At 34.6% G+C, this 16436-nt stretch overlaps 2 protein-coding genes and 1 non-coding gene across 5 annotated transcripts; 1 reads left to right on the plus strand and 2 right to left on the minus strand.

The window, feature by feature from the left end:
• The first annotated feature begins 922 nt into the window (after positions 1-922).
• Positions 923-4379, plus strand: LOC132052872 (uncharacterized). 3 transcript variants are annotated; one of them, XR_009414041.1, is made up of 6 exons: positions 923-1139; positions 2085-2175; positions 3117-3292; positions 3386-3461; positions 3547-3614; positions 4083-4269. XR_009414041.1 is itself a non-coding variant. In XM_059444579.1 (5 exons), the coding sequence occupies exons 1-5, from the start codon at positions 1026-1028 to the stop codon at positions 4295-4297; spliced, it is 672 nt and encodes a 223-aa protein (XP_059300562.1). In that variant the 5' UTR covers positions 923-1025; the 3' UTR covers positions 4298-4379. The 3 variants fall into 3 exon arrangements, 2 of the variants coding, with proteins under 2 accessions (XP_059300562.1, XP_059300563.1); XM_059444579.1 differs by lacking the exon at positions 3547-3614 and having other exon boundaries at positions 4083-4379; XM_059444580.1 differs by lacking the exon at positions 3547-3614 and having other exon boundaries at positions 3147-3292; positions 4083-4379.
• Positions 4380-8314: 3935 nt separating this feature from the next.
• LOC132052873 (thylakoid lumenal 15 kDa protein 1, chloroplastic) lies at positions 8315-9275 on the minus strand. The gene has a single exon (XM_059444581.1). The coding sequence runs from the start codon at positions 9208-9210 to the stop codon at positions 8557-8559; it is 654 nt and encodes a 217-aa protein (XP_059300564.1). The 5' UTR covers positions 9211-9275; the 3' UTR covers positions 8315-8556.
• Positions 9276-9327: 52 nt separating this feature from the next.
• TRNAD-GUC (transfer RNA aspartic acid (anticodon GUC)) lies at positions 9328-9399 on the minus strand. Its single transcript has one exon. It is a non-coding gene; the product is annotated as a tRNA-Asp (tRNA).
• Positions 9400-16436: the final 7037 nt, after the last annotated feature.

The following is a 16436-nucleotide window of genomic DNA, read 5'->3' on the forward strand; positions in this document are numbered from 1 at the left end:
GGATATAAAGTTACAGGAGACACCACTAATGGGTATAGTAGGATGAATGAAACTCCTTTATCATTAATCCGAGATTTTGAATTTGAATTTACTATGCCAATATATTAGCCGATGATGGTGATTGCTACAATTGTTATCTGCAAGCTATGTGAAACCCCACGAGTTGACATCATAAAATAGTTATACGAGATGAAAAAATAATTCAAGATTCAGCGTTTTTAAAATCTGAAAAAGAATGAAAGAGAAAGAAAGTTAATAAGAAAAGAATATTTGGACAATATTTAGTTGATGAAATTGAAAAATACGTACTCAATTCGCCTCTTTTTTTTTAATTTTTTTTTTCAGTGCCTCTTTTTATTTGATTTCTTAACCTTTTGCATACCTATTAACAAAACTACTTCGAAACTTTAATTATGAATGTTATTGACTATATTATTTTTTTCTTTCAAATTTACCCTAAAAATTTGTTTAATCATTTACTCTATTATACAAGGATAATAATGAGGAAAAATAAAAACTAATATCTTCTTGATATTTAAAAAAGTTGCTTATCTAAGACCAAATTTTAAAAAAGAAAATCACTTAAAAGGGAAAGTTGGAAAAATTAATTCGCATCCAGCTCATTAACGCAAGACCAGTGTACATATAATTTTTTACTGTACTAATTAACTACAGTCAAGTGTAACTGAAAATTATGTATTCTCATAAAGGGTTAAATTATTTCCCTTTCCGAAAGAGAGAGCGCCAACGCGGGCGGCACAAACATGTGAAGACGTCTATATAAAGCTTTGTGTAACGCTTTCGAGATTTCGTAGTCATTTCTCTGACTGCGATTTTCGCGTGGCCTGCCTGCCTTTTTCCTCTCTTAAGTCTTATTATAACTAGGACAAAATTCTTTTACTATAAGTACTAGTATTTTTTGACTGACACTGCCATTTACAATTATTTTCCTTGTGAGAGAAAAATCTTGGTTTCGTACTTTGCCCTTTCTCTTCTGGCAGTATTCTGATTTCTTTGGTGTACCAATGGAAAGTACTAAGAATCTTGGTTCTGCTGATCTTTCTGTTTCCACCAAAGAATTATCTCTGCCATCCAACTCCACGGGTATTTTCTCTTCAATTTTCCCACCACCATCTAAGGTATATATTTCTTTATTTCCCATTCTTTCAATTAATCCTTATTGGGGCTGACTTTGTTATTTGACCGAAATGGGATAGTAGTATATCTGATTTGACTTAGTAGTAAAGTTTAAACTTGAATATTTGAACGGATTATACGTGATATAGAAGCATAATGGTGTCAAGAATTTGGGAAAATCCCTAAATGGGAAAGAGTGCAATATAAATTACTGTCTTCAATATGATGACTTAGTGTATGATAGATGATAGAGAATGAAAATGAAAAGGGATTGATATGATTGCAAGATTTTGTTTTGTGACAAATTGAAAATTAAACTGGAAATAAGAACGTAATTTGCCAATTGAAGAACATGGAGTGGAAACATATTAGGAATAGAGGAGGGGGGGGGGGGGGGTGTGTAAAAAGTATAAAATTTCTTACCTTTTTTGTTTCTTAAGAGGGTTTGACAAACAAAAAGAATCTACCTTATTAAATTGAATTTACTAACAAGAATATAGTAATCCTATCAACTTCTGTGAACCCTAGAAACTCTATTTTCTAGTTTATATGATTCTATCATGTCAACTCTGTAAAGAATTGTGATAGGATTGCCACAACCTGCGAATTCAGACTAAAACTTAACTCATGATGGTCAACGAGTACGAATTTGGTAACAGTTGAAGTGGTGTATGGCATCCTTCTTCTTTACTCTCAATATAGTAGTTAGCGGTGGTTTTTGGCATCCTATGTTTTCTTACTTCCATTTTTGCCATTACTTTCTCTTCTAAAATATGCTGTTTTTGTCGAACACAAAACGTATTTTTGGGGATTGCGACTTTCATCATTGCGAATTTACAATCAAATTTTGAAATAGCATTGCATTGATCTCTTCTTGTGCTCTCTTTTTTTCCCATGAAAATAAATTAAAAAACTATTGTACTATCTCATTTTCTATAATCTTGTAGGTTATGGGAAGGAAAGCTTCGGCGGCTGAACTTATACAATCTCTGGAGAAGCAGTCCTCTGGTTGTAGGGAATGGAACAAAGCATCTCCAGGTGTCTTGTGATCTCTCTTTGGCCCCTCTCTTTGGCCCCTCTTTGTTTCACCTCATTTAATTTATTTGTTATTCTCAATCATCTCCAGGTGTCTTGTGATCTCTCTCTTTTCCTTCATTCCCTTTGGCCCCTCTTTGTTTCACCTCATTTAATTTATTTGTTATTCTCCAATCTGTCTCAACACCTGATTCTTGGAGAATCATTGTGGTGCTTCACATACTTGATTCTACAGACATCAGATAACCTTTAACATAAGAGAGATTCTCATACACCTCTTTGCATTCGCCTTCCAATCAGTTGTTCACACTTGATCTGTGTTTCTTGTGGTATAAATCCATACAAAGATTTAGGGGTCGTTTGGTTGCTAGTTAGGAGGTGAGTTATTCATGTATTAAAACCAACATAACTGGTACCATGTTTGATAGGATTTTAGTTATGTATAAAATTCAGCACACCAAGTACAATGATTGGTTACCTGTTTACAATCTGCATAACTAATGCATGTATAAGTTATGAGAGAGTTTTATGTATTATTTATGCATGGTAGAAGATAGAATAACTAATACATGAATAACTTAACCTTGGATAACTAATCCCTGCATAACTAATCTCTACATTACCAGTACATGCATAACTTTAACCAACAACCAAACGACCCCTTAATGTCTATAATTCTTGTGCTATGAATGAAAAGTAGGCAATGGCAAGAGAAGTATACTCCGTGTAATTATGATAAGGTTTTAAACACTGGAAAATCAGTGTGATGGTCTACCACTACAATCTGTTTGTTTTAACAGTTCCATGATCATGAACATTACTTTCAATCCTAGGTGCTAACTTGATAGTTTTGTTTTTATATTCTGCATTTTCACTGAGATACCAACACTTTTATAAATGAGGTGTGTGACAAATTAGTGTCTAAAATATACGTCATTGAGCAGCTCATGTGACAAAAAATAGAGAAGGTGCAGGGCATTGCACATCCAGTAAGGAACATGAATCACTTTTTCAAGATCAAGTGGAACCATGTCCCCTAAGTTCTGCTATCTTCTATGGTGGTCAAGAGGACATGTACATCAAGTCATCCGATGATCGAAAAACTATCCCGTATCCTAGAGTGAGTTTTTTTTTTTCCTTAAAATCATCTTCATAATTTTAAAAAGGTAATGTGATGGCACTAACTCCTTTTGATGTTTTGTAAATAAATCAGTATAAGAAGGAAGGAAGAGAATATGATTCTGGCGGAAACAACCAACATGATGCTTCTAGAGGAAATTGGTGGCAAGGTATGCATGTTGTTAGAATATTATGTTGCAATGTTTGCAAGTACTACTGAGTGGCAGCTAAGTTTTTGCAAATTCTTGTATTCAGGGTCCCTTTATTACTAGAAACATGGCCTCTGATCCCCCAAGACGTGAATTCCCGTTTATTTAGTAGAGGTAAGTTAGTGAGGAACACCAAACACTATTCCGTGGATCAAATGTGTCTCTGATGTTGGAAACTTTTATCTTGAGATGTTTAAATTTAATGTTAACTTTAATGCAAATTCTGAACATGTTATCTTAGTTTTTGATCCTGTGGACCTTTCGTTGAGCAGTATTATAGCCAGAAAAGTTGTTGATGATGGTTGCCTATTTCCATATTGCTTACTCTTTTCCCAAAAGAACTGTAACAGATTCATGCCGAAACTTGCACTTTCTTAAAGGGTGAGGGTGGAGGAAATTTCGTAAAGAAAGAGACACGTCTTTTCCTAAATGTATCTTGTTTATCTAAGATGTTGTGCAAGTGTATGATGTTGTTCTTACAGTACATATATTCCTTTTTTTACTACCTCCTGCAACACTGTGATGTTACTTTGTTGAGCTACAACTAATTTTTCGTTTCATAATTTCTTGTTCAATTTGCAGGAGTTCCTGAAGTCTTGGAACCAGGTTGCTATAGATTTGTTGAAGACGAACAAGTACGGCCATGTGTTGACAGACTCAAGAGTTTTCATTCTGCGTTCTCTTGTAATGGTTATTTGGACCTTATATATGACATGGACCTTTTTAAATATTTTTGGCTCAGTGCCTTACAAAGCAGGGGTTTTGATAATTGTGTTGACGTCTCTATACACTTCTAACTCTTCGCATACAATTAAACGATGTAAATCTTTGAATAAGTTCTTGTCAAGACTTGCATGAACTTGCATTGCCCTTTCTGAAGCTAAGGTGTTGGCTATGTTGACAAGAATTTTCTCGTGTTTTTACCCCCCTTGTGCCTCGCTGGTTTATAGTTCTCATCTACAGTTTTCTCCTTCTTCAGAGCCTTGCTGATTTCTGATGTTAGATGTAGAGTTTGAGATACAGTACAATTTTGTGGAGGTTAAAACAAGAAACAAAATAATTCAGTGGTGAATCAGATTTAATGAAAGCAATATTTTGAACGAGCTGTGCTCCTATTGAGCAATTGCTCGACTTGACAGAACAGTATGTACGCTTCTGATTGCTTTAAATTCTATGACCTATTTTGTATACATTTAGAATTGAAGAACATTTCAAACAGCAGTTTGTACCTACAGTAATCATCATGCTCCTTTGATTGTTCTCCATCACTTGAAATGCAAAGGAACAGCCTTTCATATGCCGCTGTCATTTGGGTGGCAGTGAATAACTTCAAACCACTATTCCAGACTTGCCTACTCATGGCAGCATTCCAGTTGTTCAACGAGTTATAATGCTAGTTACTATCCACTGGGGCTAGGAAGGAAGCCCCACAACCCAGCGTCCAAGAATAACTAGAATTTGAAGCTTGGCTCTAACGGATACAATAGCAGTAAGCTTGGCGTCTTGTGTGGTTAATGTTGTTGAGAACGACCTTATAAGAAAGAATTAGAAAACATTGTTTCTGGTCTTTAACAAAAAGATAAAACAAAACAAAAAAAAAAAAAAAAAAAAAAACGAAAGGAACAAATACAAATTAGCACAAGCAGATTTTTCAGCTGCAGAATTTCCTTTATCCTGCCAAACCTTCATGATTCATATAAAACTTTCTCAAGTTCTGCTACTGCAGGCACAAACAATATGTACCTCATCTCTTTGCTAAAAATAATAGACCTTGTAATGCTGGCAAGATTGTAGACATTACAAAAGTACGTGCAGGATCTTTCAAAAGTAGTGCATTTTTGGAGAATCCGACATAGATGCGGAAGCATTTTTGGACAGTCCGAGCAACGTATGATTTAGGATGACATGAACACGTTATTCTGGTAATACAGAGATCCCTGTGAGTACATTCGAGCAAAATCTTGGAAGAACTTTACAATCTTCAACCACCTTGATCACTATTGCTATGTATGAATCATAAGGAATTCCAAGCTAGCTAACAAGATTTCTCTTATTCTTTGATCTAGTACGCCTGAACCTTACACTCTTTTTTCACATCAAAAGGCATTCCTGTTGCGTTTTCGGCATGATAGATTGGTCCAGATATATCTAGCAGCAGTTTGTCTCAAGAAGGAAAATGGAGATTGCTCATTTGGTACAGGGAGAAGGATGTGTTGCAGGAATAAAGAAGATATGAAGTTCATGGCCATGTTTGACACAATAGCGAGGTGGAGTTAAGACGTGTCTTCAAGACCTCCTACGTGATGTTTATCTGGACATTTCTTGACAAAGAGAGCAACTTTCAGAAGACTTGCAGCTGGTATTGACAAAAGAGACAAGTTGGATCCATGATTTTGGAAATGCGAGAAGATTAAGAGGTATAATCATCTGCACATGTTAAATACCATAGCTAGAGAGACAAAAGTCCTATCATAAGACCAACGTAATAGATGAGAAGGGCAATAGAAAAGCAAGAATCTAGCAGTTTATTTTTTTCCTTCATGAAAGTTTAAAATCTGGAACTCACTCACCTGAGTTCTTTTCTCAAGAACCAAATGGACTAATTAATCATCTCAGCAGGAAGAAGGTTCCTGCACTAGTTCAAAAGATGGAACCTCTATAACGCAGAACCTGATGGGTTGAAAATCAAATTTTGTTTTGTGAAGCTTCAAGTTAGATCTCAGAAGCTTGAGATGCATAGAGAATAGGGGTGATCAAAATAGCCTGGTGGTCAAATTTGGAAGCTTGTAAATGAATTAATCCTACATGAAATGCAGTTACTTTATTGGACTTCTCCTTTCAAGGTAAGGTACTAAGAGTTTGTTAATGATTGAACTACAAAATATAAAAACAAAAGAATTGGCACTGATGTTATAAACTTTCTTTTCTAGCTCTTTTGGAAAACACAATACCTTCTTCAAAGAGGAGAGAAAATCCATTTAGTGATAAATATTCTACCAAGTAAAGGCATGCAAAACTATAGATATATAGAAAGCTAAAGATCCAAGAGCTAATATCATCAGTAAAACAAGGCGCTTGAGTCTAGACTTACACCATTTAGGACAATTCATGGCGCAACCTTGATCTGGAAAATGGTCACAAATGCCAGATTCCAGAAATGCAACACAAAGTTGATCCAACTGCAAATGGCAAAATCCCAACTTGTAGGATCTTTGTGTTAATATGTGCAGACAAGACACTGCTCGTTTATTCACTACCACTGCTGCTTTTATCCTTTACGCCTAATATCTTGTTTCTGGGCTAACCCAACTACACTGGAAAAGAGAAATGCTGTAAGAGACAGTGTTGAATGTTACAATACCGTAGATACTGCAGGTCCATCAATGCAGAGCTTTTTCGTAGCACTTGGCTTGGTGGGGTTTAAGGGCAGCCGAGATAGAGTGCATTGTTAAAGAGTGGCTTCATACTACCATGTCATCTATAGCTGATATGGGGATACTGGCTGAGCTCGGTTTTGCACCTCTCCCACCACTCTCTAGCAGTGAATGAAGGCCAGGACTCGTTGCCATATTTTTCTTCATAGTTTTTAGTAGTGTAAAAAATGAAAAACAGAAAACTGAAGACGCCATTTGCTTTTCAGAAGCAATATACTGAAAACTTGTGACTTAGCAAAATGGAGGACAGTGAGAAGATAACAAAACTTTGACCAGTATATCAGGTTGGTGGCAATTCCATTGAATAAGGACCTGGGAAGCATGTTAATGGAGGCATGTGGGAATTTCCAATATTCCTTTGAATAGAACATGTCGAGGATTGATTTGTACCTCAACATCAACACGTGACCCTGGAATACTTTTTGGATCACCTCATCACCCATCAATAAGAACTAACAAGCATAATTTAAAAACAATCAACAAATTCTATTTCATTTCATTCTACCAGGATCAGATTGATGTGTGCTGGCCATCTCACTCGAAGTGCGGTCTTTACTATTCAATGAGATCGATCAGGATAGCTAGTTATGACAGCATGATATCTCCTTCATCTTTGACAGGTTCAAACTTGTTAAAGTGTTAGGATTTGGAATCCATCAACATTGATCGCACTTTTCCCAGTGAAATACAATCTCTAATTCAGATGAGGTACTTTGCTACTCAAACTGAACTTAAGTCAATTTCCTTAGTTTTGAGGGGAAATTGAACTTGTGTGTAAGTTTAGTTGGGTCGATGTGGGATACTAGCTTGAGGGATTCAAACAACAACAACATACCCAGTGAAATCCCACAATGTGGGGTTTGGGGAGGGTAAAGTGTACGCAGACCTTACCCCTATCTCAGAAGATAGGGAGGGAGGCTGTTTAACTTTGCTAACTCTCAATTAGCTTGAGGGATTCAAAGTGACTGAGAAAACCCAACCTGGGAGAAAGAACACACTTTCCCTTCTTTTTCTTTTAATAACCAAATATTTTCAGAAATATGATATGGACCGGGAAAAATTCCCAAATTAGCTAATTGAGAGTTAGCAAAGTATTCACCCATATTCTCAAGCAAAATAAATGAATCACAATGGGTTACATGTAAATGCCTCAACTACCCTCTCTACTTAAGGCCTCTTATCGCAAGCAATTCAAGATTCCAATGCTTAGCGATAAAGAAAGGAATTGAACCGGAATTAGTTCGAGCAGCTAAGTACCTCAATGAATTAGAGATGTATTTCACTAGGAAAGTACCACCAACGCTAAAGGATTTTGAATCCAACACTATAACAAGTTTAAACTATCAAAGATAGTAAGAGATACCAAGCTACCATGACAAGTTACTCCAAATCAATCTTCCATCGTCGTAGTGCATTTTCTTTGTAATAGTACCAAAAAATGGACAACAATGTAGATGTCAGTAGCCTTACAAGTGAACCACAATAATGCAAAAATACAATCTATTCGCAATTTGATCAAATATGATGGAACCTCATGAGGTATGTTACAGGTTCAAATCATATATAAACAAAGTAGTAATTGATGAAGCCATCAACAATTAAACAGCTTACATTACACAAAGCTATTCACATAGCAATGTCTCTCGTGTTGCATTACCGGTCACAGTATTCACACCATCAGCAATTTTACAAAGATATTCACGTTGATCATCTCTTAAAGGAACATCAGTAAAATCCGCACCTTTAATAATTGACCCTTTAAAAGATGTATTTCCAGTTGTAAGTGCACCTTCAAGATTAGCATTGCTTAAATTCGCTTTTGTCACATTAGCTAATGAGAAATCAGCACTTCTAAGATCCGAATCAGATAGATCAGCACCTGTTAAATCTGCATCAAAGAAGCTAGCTCCAAGTAATTTTGCTCCTTTAAAATTAGCTTGTCTTAGTATTGATGTTTTAAAATCTTGTTTAATTAATGTTTTTCCACTGAAATCCTTAGCTGTTAGATCTTGGCCACGTGTTACTCCAGCACCGTAAGGACCTCCACCTTTAAAGGCTAAAGCTGGATTGGGAGTAAAGAAGAGTGAAGCTGAGAGAAGGGCTAGAAAGGTTGTTTTTGAGATTGATTCAGTTAAAGAGATTAAAGGATTTTTCGGGGACTCGAGTGGATTTAAGGAAACTTGTGGGTTAGAATAGAGGGAGAATGAAGAAGGTTGATGAAGTTTTGGGTTTGGAAGGAGTTTGGGATAACAGGAGCAGATGCTGAGAATTGCCATTTTTGTTAAGGAGAGGGTATGGATGGTGAGTTTTTATTGGGGGGTCTTTTTTTTTTTTTTTTTTAGGGGGATAATGTTGAGGAATAGAGATGGCAAAAAGTTCAAAAAAGATGCGAACGCCGTTGCCGGGGATCGAACCCGGGTCACCCGCGTGACAGGCGGGAATACTTACCACTATACTACAACGACCTTGTTGTTTCTCTGTGACAAGAGAAGACAGCTGTACGATATAGAAAGCTGGTGGAAATTAAACACAACAAAATGAAGGAGATCGAGAGTAACCGTAAAATTGTCCTAGTGCGATATATAGGTCACGGATTCGAATAGTGTAAGCAGCTATTAATGCTTGCATTAGGTTAGGTTATCTACGTAAATGCATAGATTTAGGCGACCCTTACTGATCCTACTAACGCGGATGTTGGGCGCCCTTTAAACACGACAAGCTGTTGGGATGTTGGCTGCCCTTTAAACACAACAACTGTTAACGCGGGATGCTGGTTGCCCTTTAAACACAACAAAAGACAACGGTAAAGTTTTCTTCGTGTGACCTATAGGTCACAGATTCGAGTCGTGGAAGCAGTCACTAATGCTTGCATTAGGTTAGATCGTCTATATCAAGTCCATAGGGGTGCAACTCTTTATCAGACCCTAACGTGGAATGCTAACTGCCCTTTAAGCACAACAAAACAATCTAATGTTTTCCACCAATTAGTATATATTCTAACTTCATTATATTAAATTACTTAATCATGATAAGCTATGTAAACATGAGACGTGAGTAAATTCTTATTCATAGAAGTGTACCAGTTTTTCAATTCGAATCTTTTAAGTCGTAAAATTCTCAATCTTAATCTAATAACTCACAATTGGGGTAATTAATAACTCATCATTACAGAATCAATTCCTCTCTCACATGATTAAATAGATAGGATTTTATTGAATAAAGTTCCACTGCCCTCCCGTGCAAAAATGCACAATTCTTCATTATTCAAACGAAAACGACATCTACTCGTGGTGCATGAATGGTCATCATTCTTCTGTTTCATAGCTAAATATTTCTCAGTCTTTCAAGCTTCATATTAATCTAAAACACAAAAACATAACAAAATCTCTAGCACGTCATACAAAAAATAAACGATAAATGCGTTTGAGAAAAGAAAATGCTTAGCTTAAAAGTAAAATGCAAAAAATCTAAATTGAATCTTCAGGTTATCGTCTAACATGTCGTTTTTGCAGCATGTATCATGTATACTGTTGCAGCATCATACCTTCGTCGTAAAGTATTCGAGAAAGATTCAGGATTTCTTAATAATAAATAGATATGAGATACTATTAGATATATTACTTTTAAATTTGTGTATATGAACATCGGTTTAATATGTGTACGGATTAAAACGCGTGCGTTGCACGCGTGTCTCATGCTAATTAGTAGAAACATTTTAAAATGATATAAATTGATAGTTTACACACACAAAAAGAAAAATTAAATAATGGGAAAACACCATAGAAAATAAATTCAAAAATAGATAAATAAATTCAGAAATAGGTCTAAAAATGCAGCTATCAGTGGGAAAGTTTTTGGCAAACGATGACAAAGCATCAAATTATAACAGAAATTTCATTAGCAACGGCAGTAAACAAAGGATGGAAAAGATGAAGAAAAGGAAAAAGCAAAGAGAAACATTTTCAGATTTCTTAATCATCAACTTTCGAAAATTACTTTTTCATAAGCTTAGGTTTTGATTAGGTTTGACAATACAGACGAGGAAATCATAAGTCTGCTTTATCTCAAATAAATAAAGAATGAGAGAAAGTTGGCAATTGGAATTCATGAATGTGCAATAACTATTTAAAACGGAAAGAAAGGACATTCCAGAGGTTGCAATAAACTGTAATTTCAACCATTAGTGGAAGATGAAAGGAGTTCAAATTAGTGGAAAAAACTGACAAAAAGAATTGAAGCAGTCATCTTTGCATTTACACGCACAATATGTTTTTTCAAGGGTTCCAAAGATAAACTTTGTAAATTGCCTTTTTAATACTTTATGTTAAGAGACTCATTTATATTTTGACAAAGAGTATAAAAATTTCAGCCATTTTGATATTTCCCACAAATTGAATGTCCGAATGTATCCCAACTTGGCTAATGTTGTGGCACTTTTTTTTTTAGTATTTATTTCTATACAATGTCTGGTTGTTTCACAACTTGCTCAACGCACACACATACACAACAATCACAATTGGGAACTTGTGTGACAGAAAGTTTAATCATCTACATTTGCATATGACAAAGACCAAGCAGAGATGAAGGCTAGAAAAATTAATTAAGTTTCTGCATTTATCCTGCTACCGACCATTCTTGAAGGTGTCATTTAATTATGAAGAAGAATTGTATGCAGTAGCTATTACGCAACTTTCATCTATGCTGTGCTCGGGCCTCGTTCTTCGTGTTTTTAATAACAGTCACCTCTAGCTGTTTCTTTTGTTGTTAGATCCAGCTCAGGGGCGGAGCTACTTCCGAACACCTTGAATGAAAATTCTGGATCCGCCACTGATCCAGCTTCTTCATCATTACACCATTATTTGCTAATGTTTTGTTGCCCACCACTGTCTGCTAACTGATCTCTTTTTCTATTTATTCTCTGCTTCTGTATCAATCTATCCCATGGAGCATTTGTTTGAACTTACAACTAAGTTCGTATATATAAGCACTGAAGAATGACTTTTCATATGTATAACTTGCAACTATTAAGATGAATTTGGATTAGTACTAAATCATTAAATGGTAACTTCTCATATTCTCTACCTTATCAAGATGAATTTGGTCCATTACTAAACCAGTAAATGTAACTTCTCATTTCTCCACCCTTTCAGATGAATGAAGAGAACCTGCTTATTTAATGAACAGATTTGTAAAGGGATAAAGTAAATTTTAAAGGGAAAAGTTGAATTCTAAGTACTAAAGAAAATATGCACAGATATAGCTAATTACTGGCAGATGAACCATTCATTCACCATTTCTCCGGTTCAATGCGTTTGATTTTCTTTCATTAACTATTACTATTAAAAGTCTTTTTTTTTTTTTTTAATCTTAAGGTTATGGGGAAAAAGTTAATATGGCGAAGATGAATGATAGAAACAATTAATGCTAATAATAGCTAAGGGAATTAATTTGCTATAATTAAAAAGTGTAAAAGGCTGTGAAAAGTTACTTTGAAGATGAACATGAACATGAACATGAAGCAAACAAAAAGGAATGAATGAAAAATCCCAGAACATAATGAGTGAGTGCATAACGTTTTTGGGGAATTAAGTGTGGGAAGTTAAAGTGCAACTTCTAATTCCACCTTTATGTAATTAAAGTATTACTATTTAGTTATATAGTTAATTAGATTTTAATTTAGTGTAGGGGAAAAATAATATTATTATTTAATTAGATATTTAATTAATTAATTTAATGTAGGAGCAAAATGATAATCCAACTTGGAAGATAGGAGCTTCCCACTTTTAATATAATATGATTACAGGACTATATATATGTGTATATCCAAATATACGTGTATGCCACGAGAGATTAATTCATGATTTGGATTTAATGAGTTCAATATTTAAGTTCTTCGCAAGCAGGCGTCCCACTCAGTGTCGACGGATCGCACGGCCGTCGTGCCGGCGACGCATCATTCAAATTTCTGCTCTATCAACTTTCGATGGTAGGATAGTGGCCTACCATGGTAGACTTGGAGACAAGGATTTCACTAACGAGATCCAACAAATTAAATAATTACATATACATACAAAATTGACCTTGTATATATAATATGATTTTCCGGAAAAAGCAATTTGAATAAATATTCCTTTTCGCCCTTGCAGCTCCTCTCCTGATTACACTTCCCAAGAGAAATAGGGCTAGAAAATCGCATCCTAGAACTTGCTCTTGCCAGTTATTACGCAACACATTCATGTTATTATTAGCAATTTTTTTTTTAACAGATAAATCTCTCTAATTAATTTGATCATGTCATCACGACAAATGTAATGACAGGCTTGATCACTACAACTGTGTGCCTGTTTCATATATATTGTGAGATTTTGTCTCTAGTAATATATTTTGGTGTTGCCTTGCACGTTATTCTAGCTAGCTTTGATATAGAAGAAACAAATTTAGAGCAACAACTTAATTAAGTGAATGAAAATAGTGTTTTCTTTTTTATAACCACAGGTACTCAGGAGCGGAGCTACAGCCTATAAAGAGTGAACACCTTTCACCGAAAAATTATATTGTGTATGTAAGTCAAACTGTGTTAATAGTAAGATATATATACGTTTGCACACCTTTGACATGGTTAGAGCATTTAGTGTGGTGGAAAAGAACCTTCAAAAGTGCTTTGATGTCGTAGGTTCGAGTCCTCTAGTTTTTGCTTCATTTGTTTGCCAAAACTCACGGTCGTTAATTCACACAGCTTGCACATTTCACATATTCTTTTCAAGAGACTTTTTGGCCCCTCCCTCAAACCAAGTTATATTGTATTTGACTTTAATTTCTTCTTTAGGTCATTAGATACTACTTATTAATTATTAAATTTAATTGAAACTTTAATTTGGGTATGTAGTTATATTAAATATAAAATAATTTTTCAAACAAGTTTCTATCAAATGAATTAGAAGAAAAGGTTTTATGCAATTACATATACCATTGTATTTTCGATTCCCTCTTAAGTAGTTTATTAGGAGGTTTGGACCAAAAAAAGTTAATAAGGGGTTAATTTCTTCCATAGTTTTGTAGGGAAATCGGGAGAACTAATTGAGATTTGAAACTTTTGATTAGAACTCTCACACATTCTCTATCAAAATACAAGAAAATTAACATACATCCATTAAAATTAAGAAGTAGCGAAATCGATAGATTGAAAACAACTTTAAATTTAAGCTAAAATCGATAAATTAATGTAATTTTTTCTTGAATGTGTGATATGTTCAGTAAAAATCTTGACCCATCCATTATAAGGCTATTATTTTTATTTATACAATTTATCGTGTATTTTTATAACTAAAAGCAACCCAAACTGAAGAATTATTTTTAGACGGTTTGTCTCTGGTGGAAAATAAATTATTGACGTCGTTTATGGTAAAGTCGCTAGGTTGCGTTAAGCAAGATGGATGTGAACCCACTCACTGAAATTTTTTGTTAGTTGCTTCATTAAACTCTGCACACCCTTCATAAAATCTCTGGCTCCGCCACTGCAGGTACTCCTCTTTTTAAACGACACTCTTTTTTGTTTTGGACATTCCAAAACTATATACTATTATAATATTGGCATGAAATATTTAGAGAATCATAGATTGTAATCGTATTCTCCTGACAATATTATAGGAAATTAAAAGTTGTTGTCACAAATTGCTACACTTTGTCCAAGTCATTATTAAACATGAATTTTACGTGTTAAAGTCAGGTGACGTTTTATTTATTGTTATAACTTATAAAAGTAAGGTGACGTTAAGATAGGTTAAAAATTTTGTTTACTACACCGAGGATATTAGTTAAATGCACGTATTGGAAAGAGACTAGTCTAAGGGCTCGTTTGGTTGGGAAACAACTTATCCCAGGATTAGTTATTCCACTTCAAGGTGGGATAAAATAAGGCTACAATTCCAGGAGGATTAGTTATCTCGGATTTTTATTCCAATAAAACATGGGATAAGGAGGCACTAAAATTTTATCCCGGGACTATTTTTGCTTATCCTTCACACCAAACAACAACTAAAGGTACAATATCTTTCTTTTTTCGGAAAAGGTCCAGATGTGCCCTTCTACTATACGAAATTGCACGGATATGCCCGTTGTTAAAAAGAGGTCTCACATATGCCCTTAACTTGATTTTTTGGATTACTCATGCCCTTGATTTAATGGAAACCCGGCAAAGATATTGGAGAGCAGATTTGTGCAGTTTCTCATAGTATAGGGGCATATTTGATCCACTGAAATTTCTAAATATTATGGCACAAAATATCATTGCATTCCAAAACATAAAAAAAAAAAAAAACATTTGCAATTACAATCCATGCATCCACCATTACATTACATCTAAATTATACAACTAAAAGATCAAATGCAATTACAACCATCTTTTAAAGATTGTTTTCACAAACAAGAGCACCATTTTCCCTTTTCAAAAGATTTGTTTTACTAATGATAATATCATTTTTATTTTTCAATTTGTTGATGATCTAAATAGTTGTGTCTGGATATTTTTTGTCTTCCCAGTCCCAATATCTACACGATAATGCATGCAACAACTGTCGCACAAAACATAAAAAAAAATTCATTATAGATCTGTCACAAAAAAAAAAATCACAAGTCATTACAGATCTACTAAATTTCTGTTATGCGTAGAATTCGCGAAAGGGCCAGACTACGTTGAATTTTATGTAAGACCGTATAAATGCTTAAAATGTAATATTCTCTCTACTATTGTTATCAAAGTTTCGGCACTGCGGGAGACGTTTTTTCAGGTGTCATAAGTCTAGTGTAAGTTATCTTTTTTTCCTTGTGATTTTTTTTTTTTTTTTGGTGGCAAATCTGTAATGAATTTTTTTTATGTTTATGTTTTGTGCGGCGGTTGTTGCATGCATTATCGTGTAGATACTGGGATTAGAAAGACGAAAAATATCCAGGTCATCAACAAATTGAAAATTAAAAATGATATCATCATTAGCAAAACAAATCTTTTGAAAAGGGAAAATTGTGCTCTTGTTTGTGAAAACAATCTTTAAAAGATGGTTGTAGTTGCATTTAATCTTTTAGTTGTATAATTTAGATGTAATGTAATGGTGGATGCATGGATTGTAATTGCACTTTTTTATGTTTTGGAGTGAATTTTGTGCCACATTTTTGTTTTTTGCCATAATATTTAGAAATTTCAGTGGATCAAATATGCCCCTATACTATGTGAAACTGCACAAATCTGCCCTCCAATATTTTTGTCGGGTTTCCGTTAAGTCAAGGGCATGAGTAACCGAAAAAGTAACGTTAAGGGCATATATGAGACCACCTTTTAACGACCGGCATATCCTTACAATTTCGTATAGTAAAAGGGCAGATCTGGACCTTTTCCGTTCTTTTTTTAACCTTTGAGCGGAACAATAAACATACAAGTAAAGCGCCGTAACATGAGAATTTATAGGATTTGTTTTTTTAATGTGAAGTCATCCTACTTTAAGTTAGCTTG

This window comes from Lycium ferocissimum, chromosome 4 (assembly GCF_029784015.1).
Source record: "Lycium ferocissimum isolate CSIRO_LF1 chromosome 4, AGI_CSIRO_Lferr_CH_V1, whole genome shotgun sequence".
Taxonomy (NCBI): Eukaryota; Viridiplantae; Streptophyta; class Magnoliopsida; order Solanales; family Solanaceae; genus Lycium; species Lycium ferocissimum.

Coding starts and splice junctions, on each gene's coding strand:
- LOC132052872 (XM_059444579.1), top strand. CDS start 1,026: ATGGAAAGTACTAAGAATCTTGGTTCTGCTGATCTTTCTGTTTCCACC. Junction 1,140..2,084: donor TTTTCCCACCACCATCTAAG/GTATATATTTCT, acceptor ATAATCTTGTAG/GTTATGGGAAGGAAAGCTTC. Junction 3,293..3,385: donor AAACTATCCCGTATCCTAGA/GTGAGTTTTTTT, acceptor TAAATAAATCAG/TATAAGAAGGAAGGAAGAGA.
- LOC132052873 (XM_059444581.1), bottom strand. CDS start 9,210: ATGGCAATTCTCAGCATCTGCTCCTGTTATCCCAAACTCCTTCCAAAC.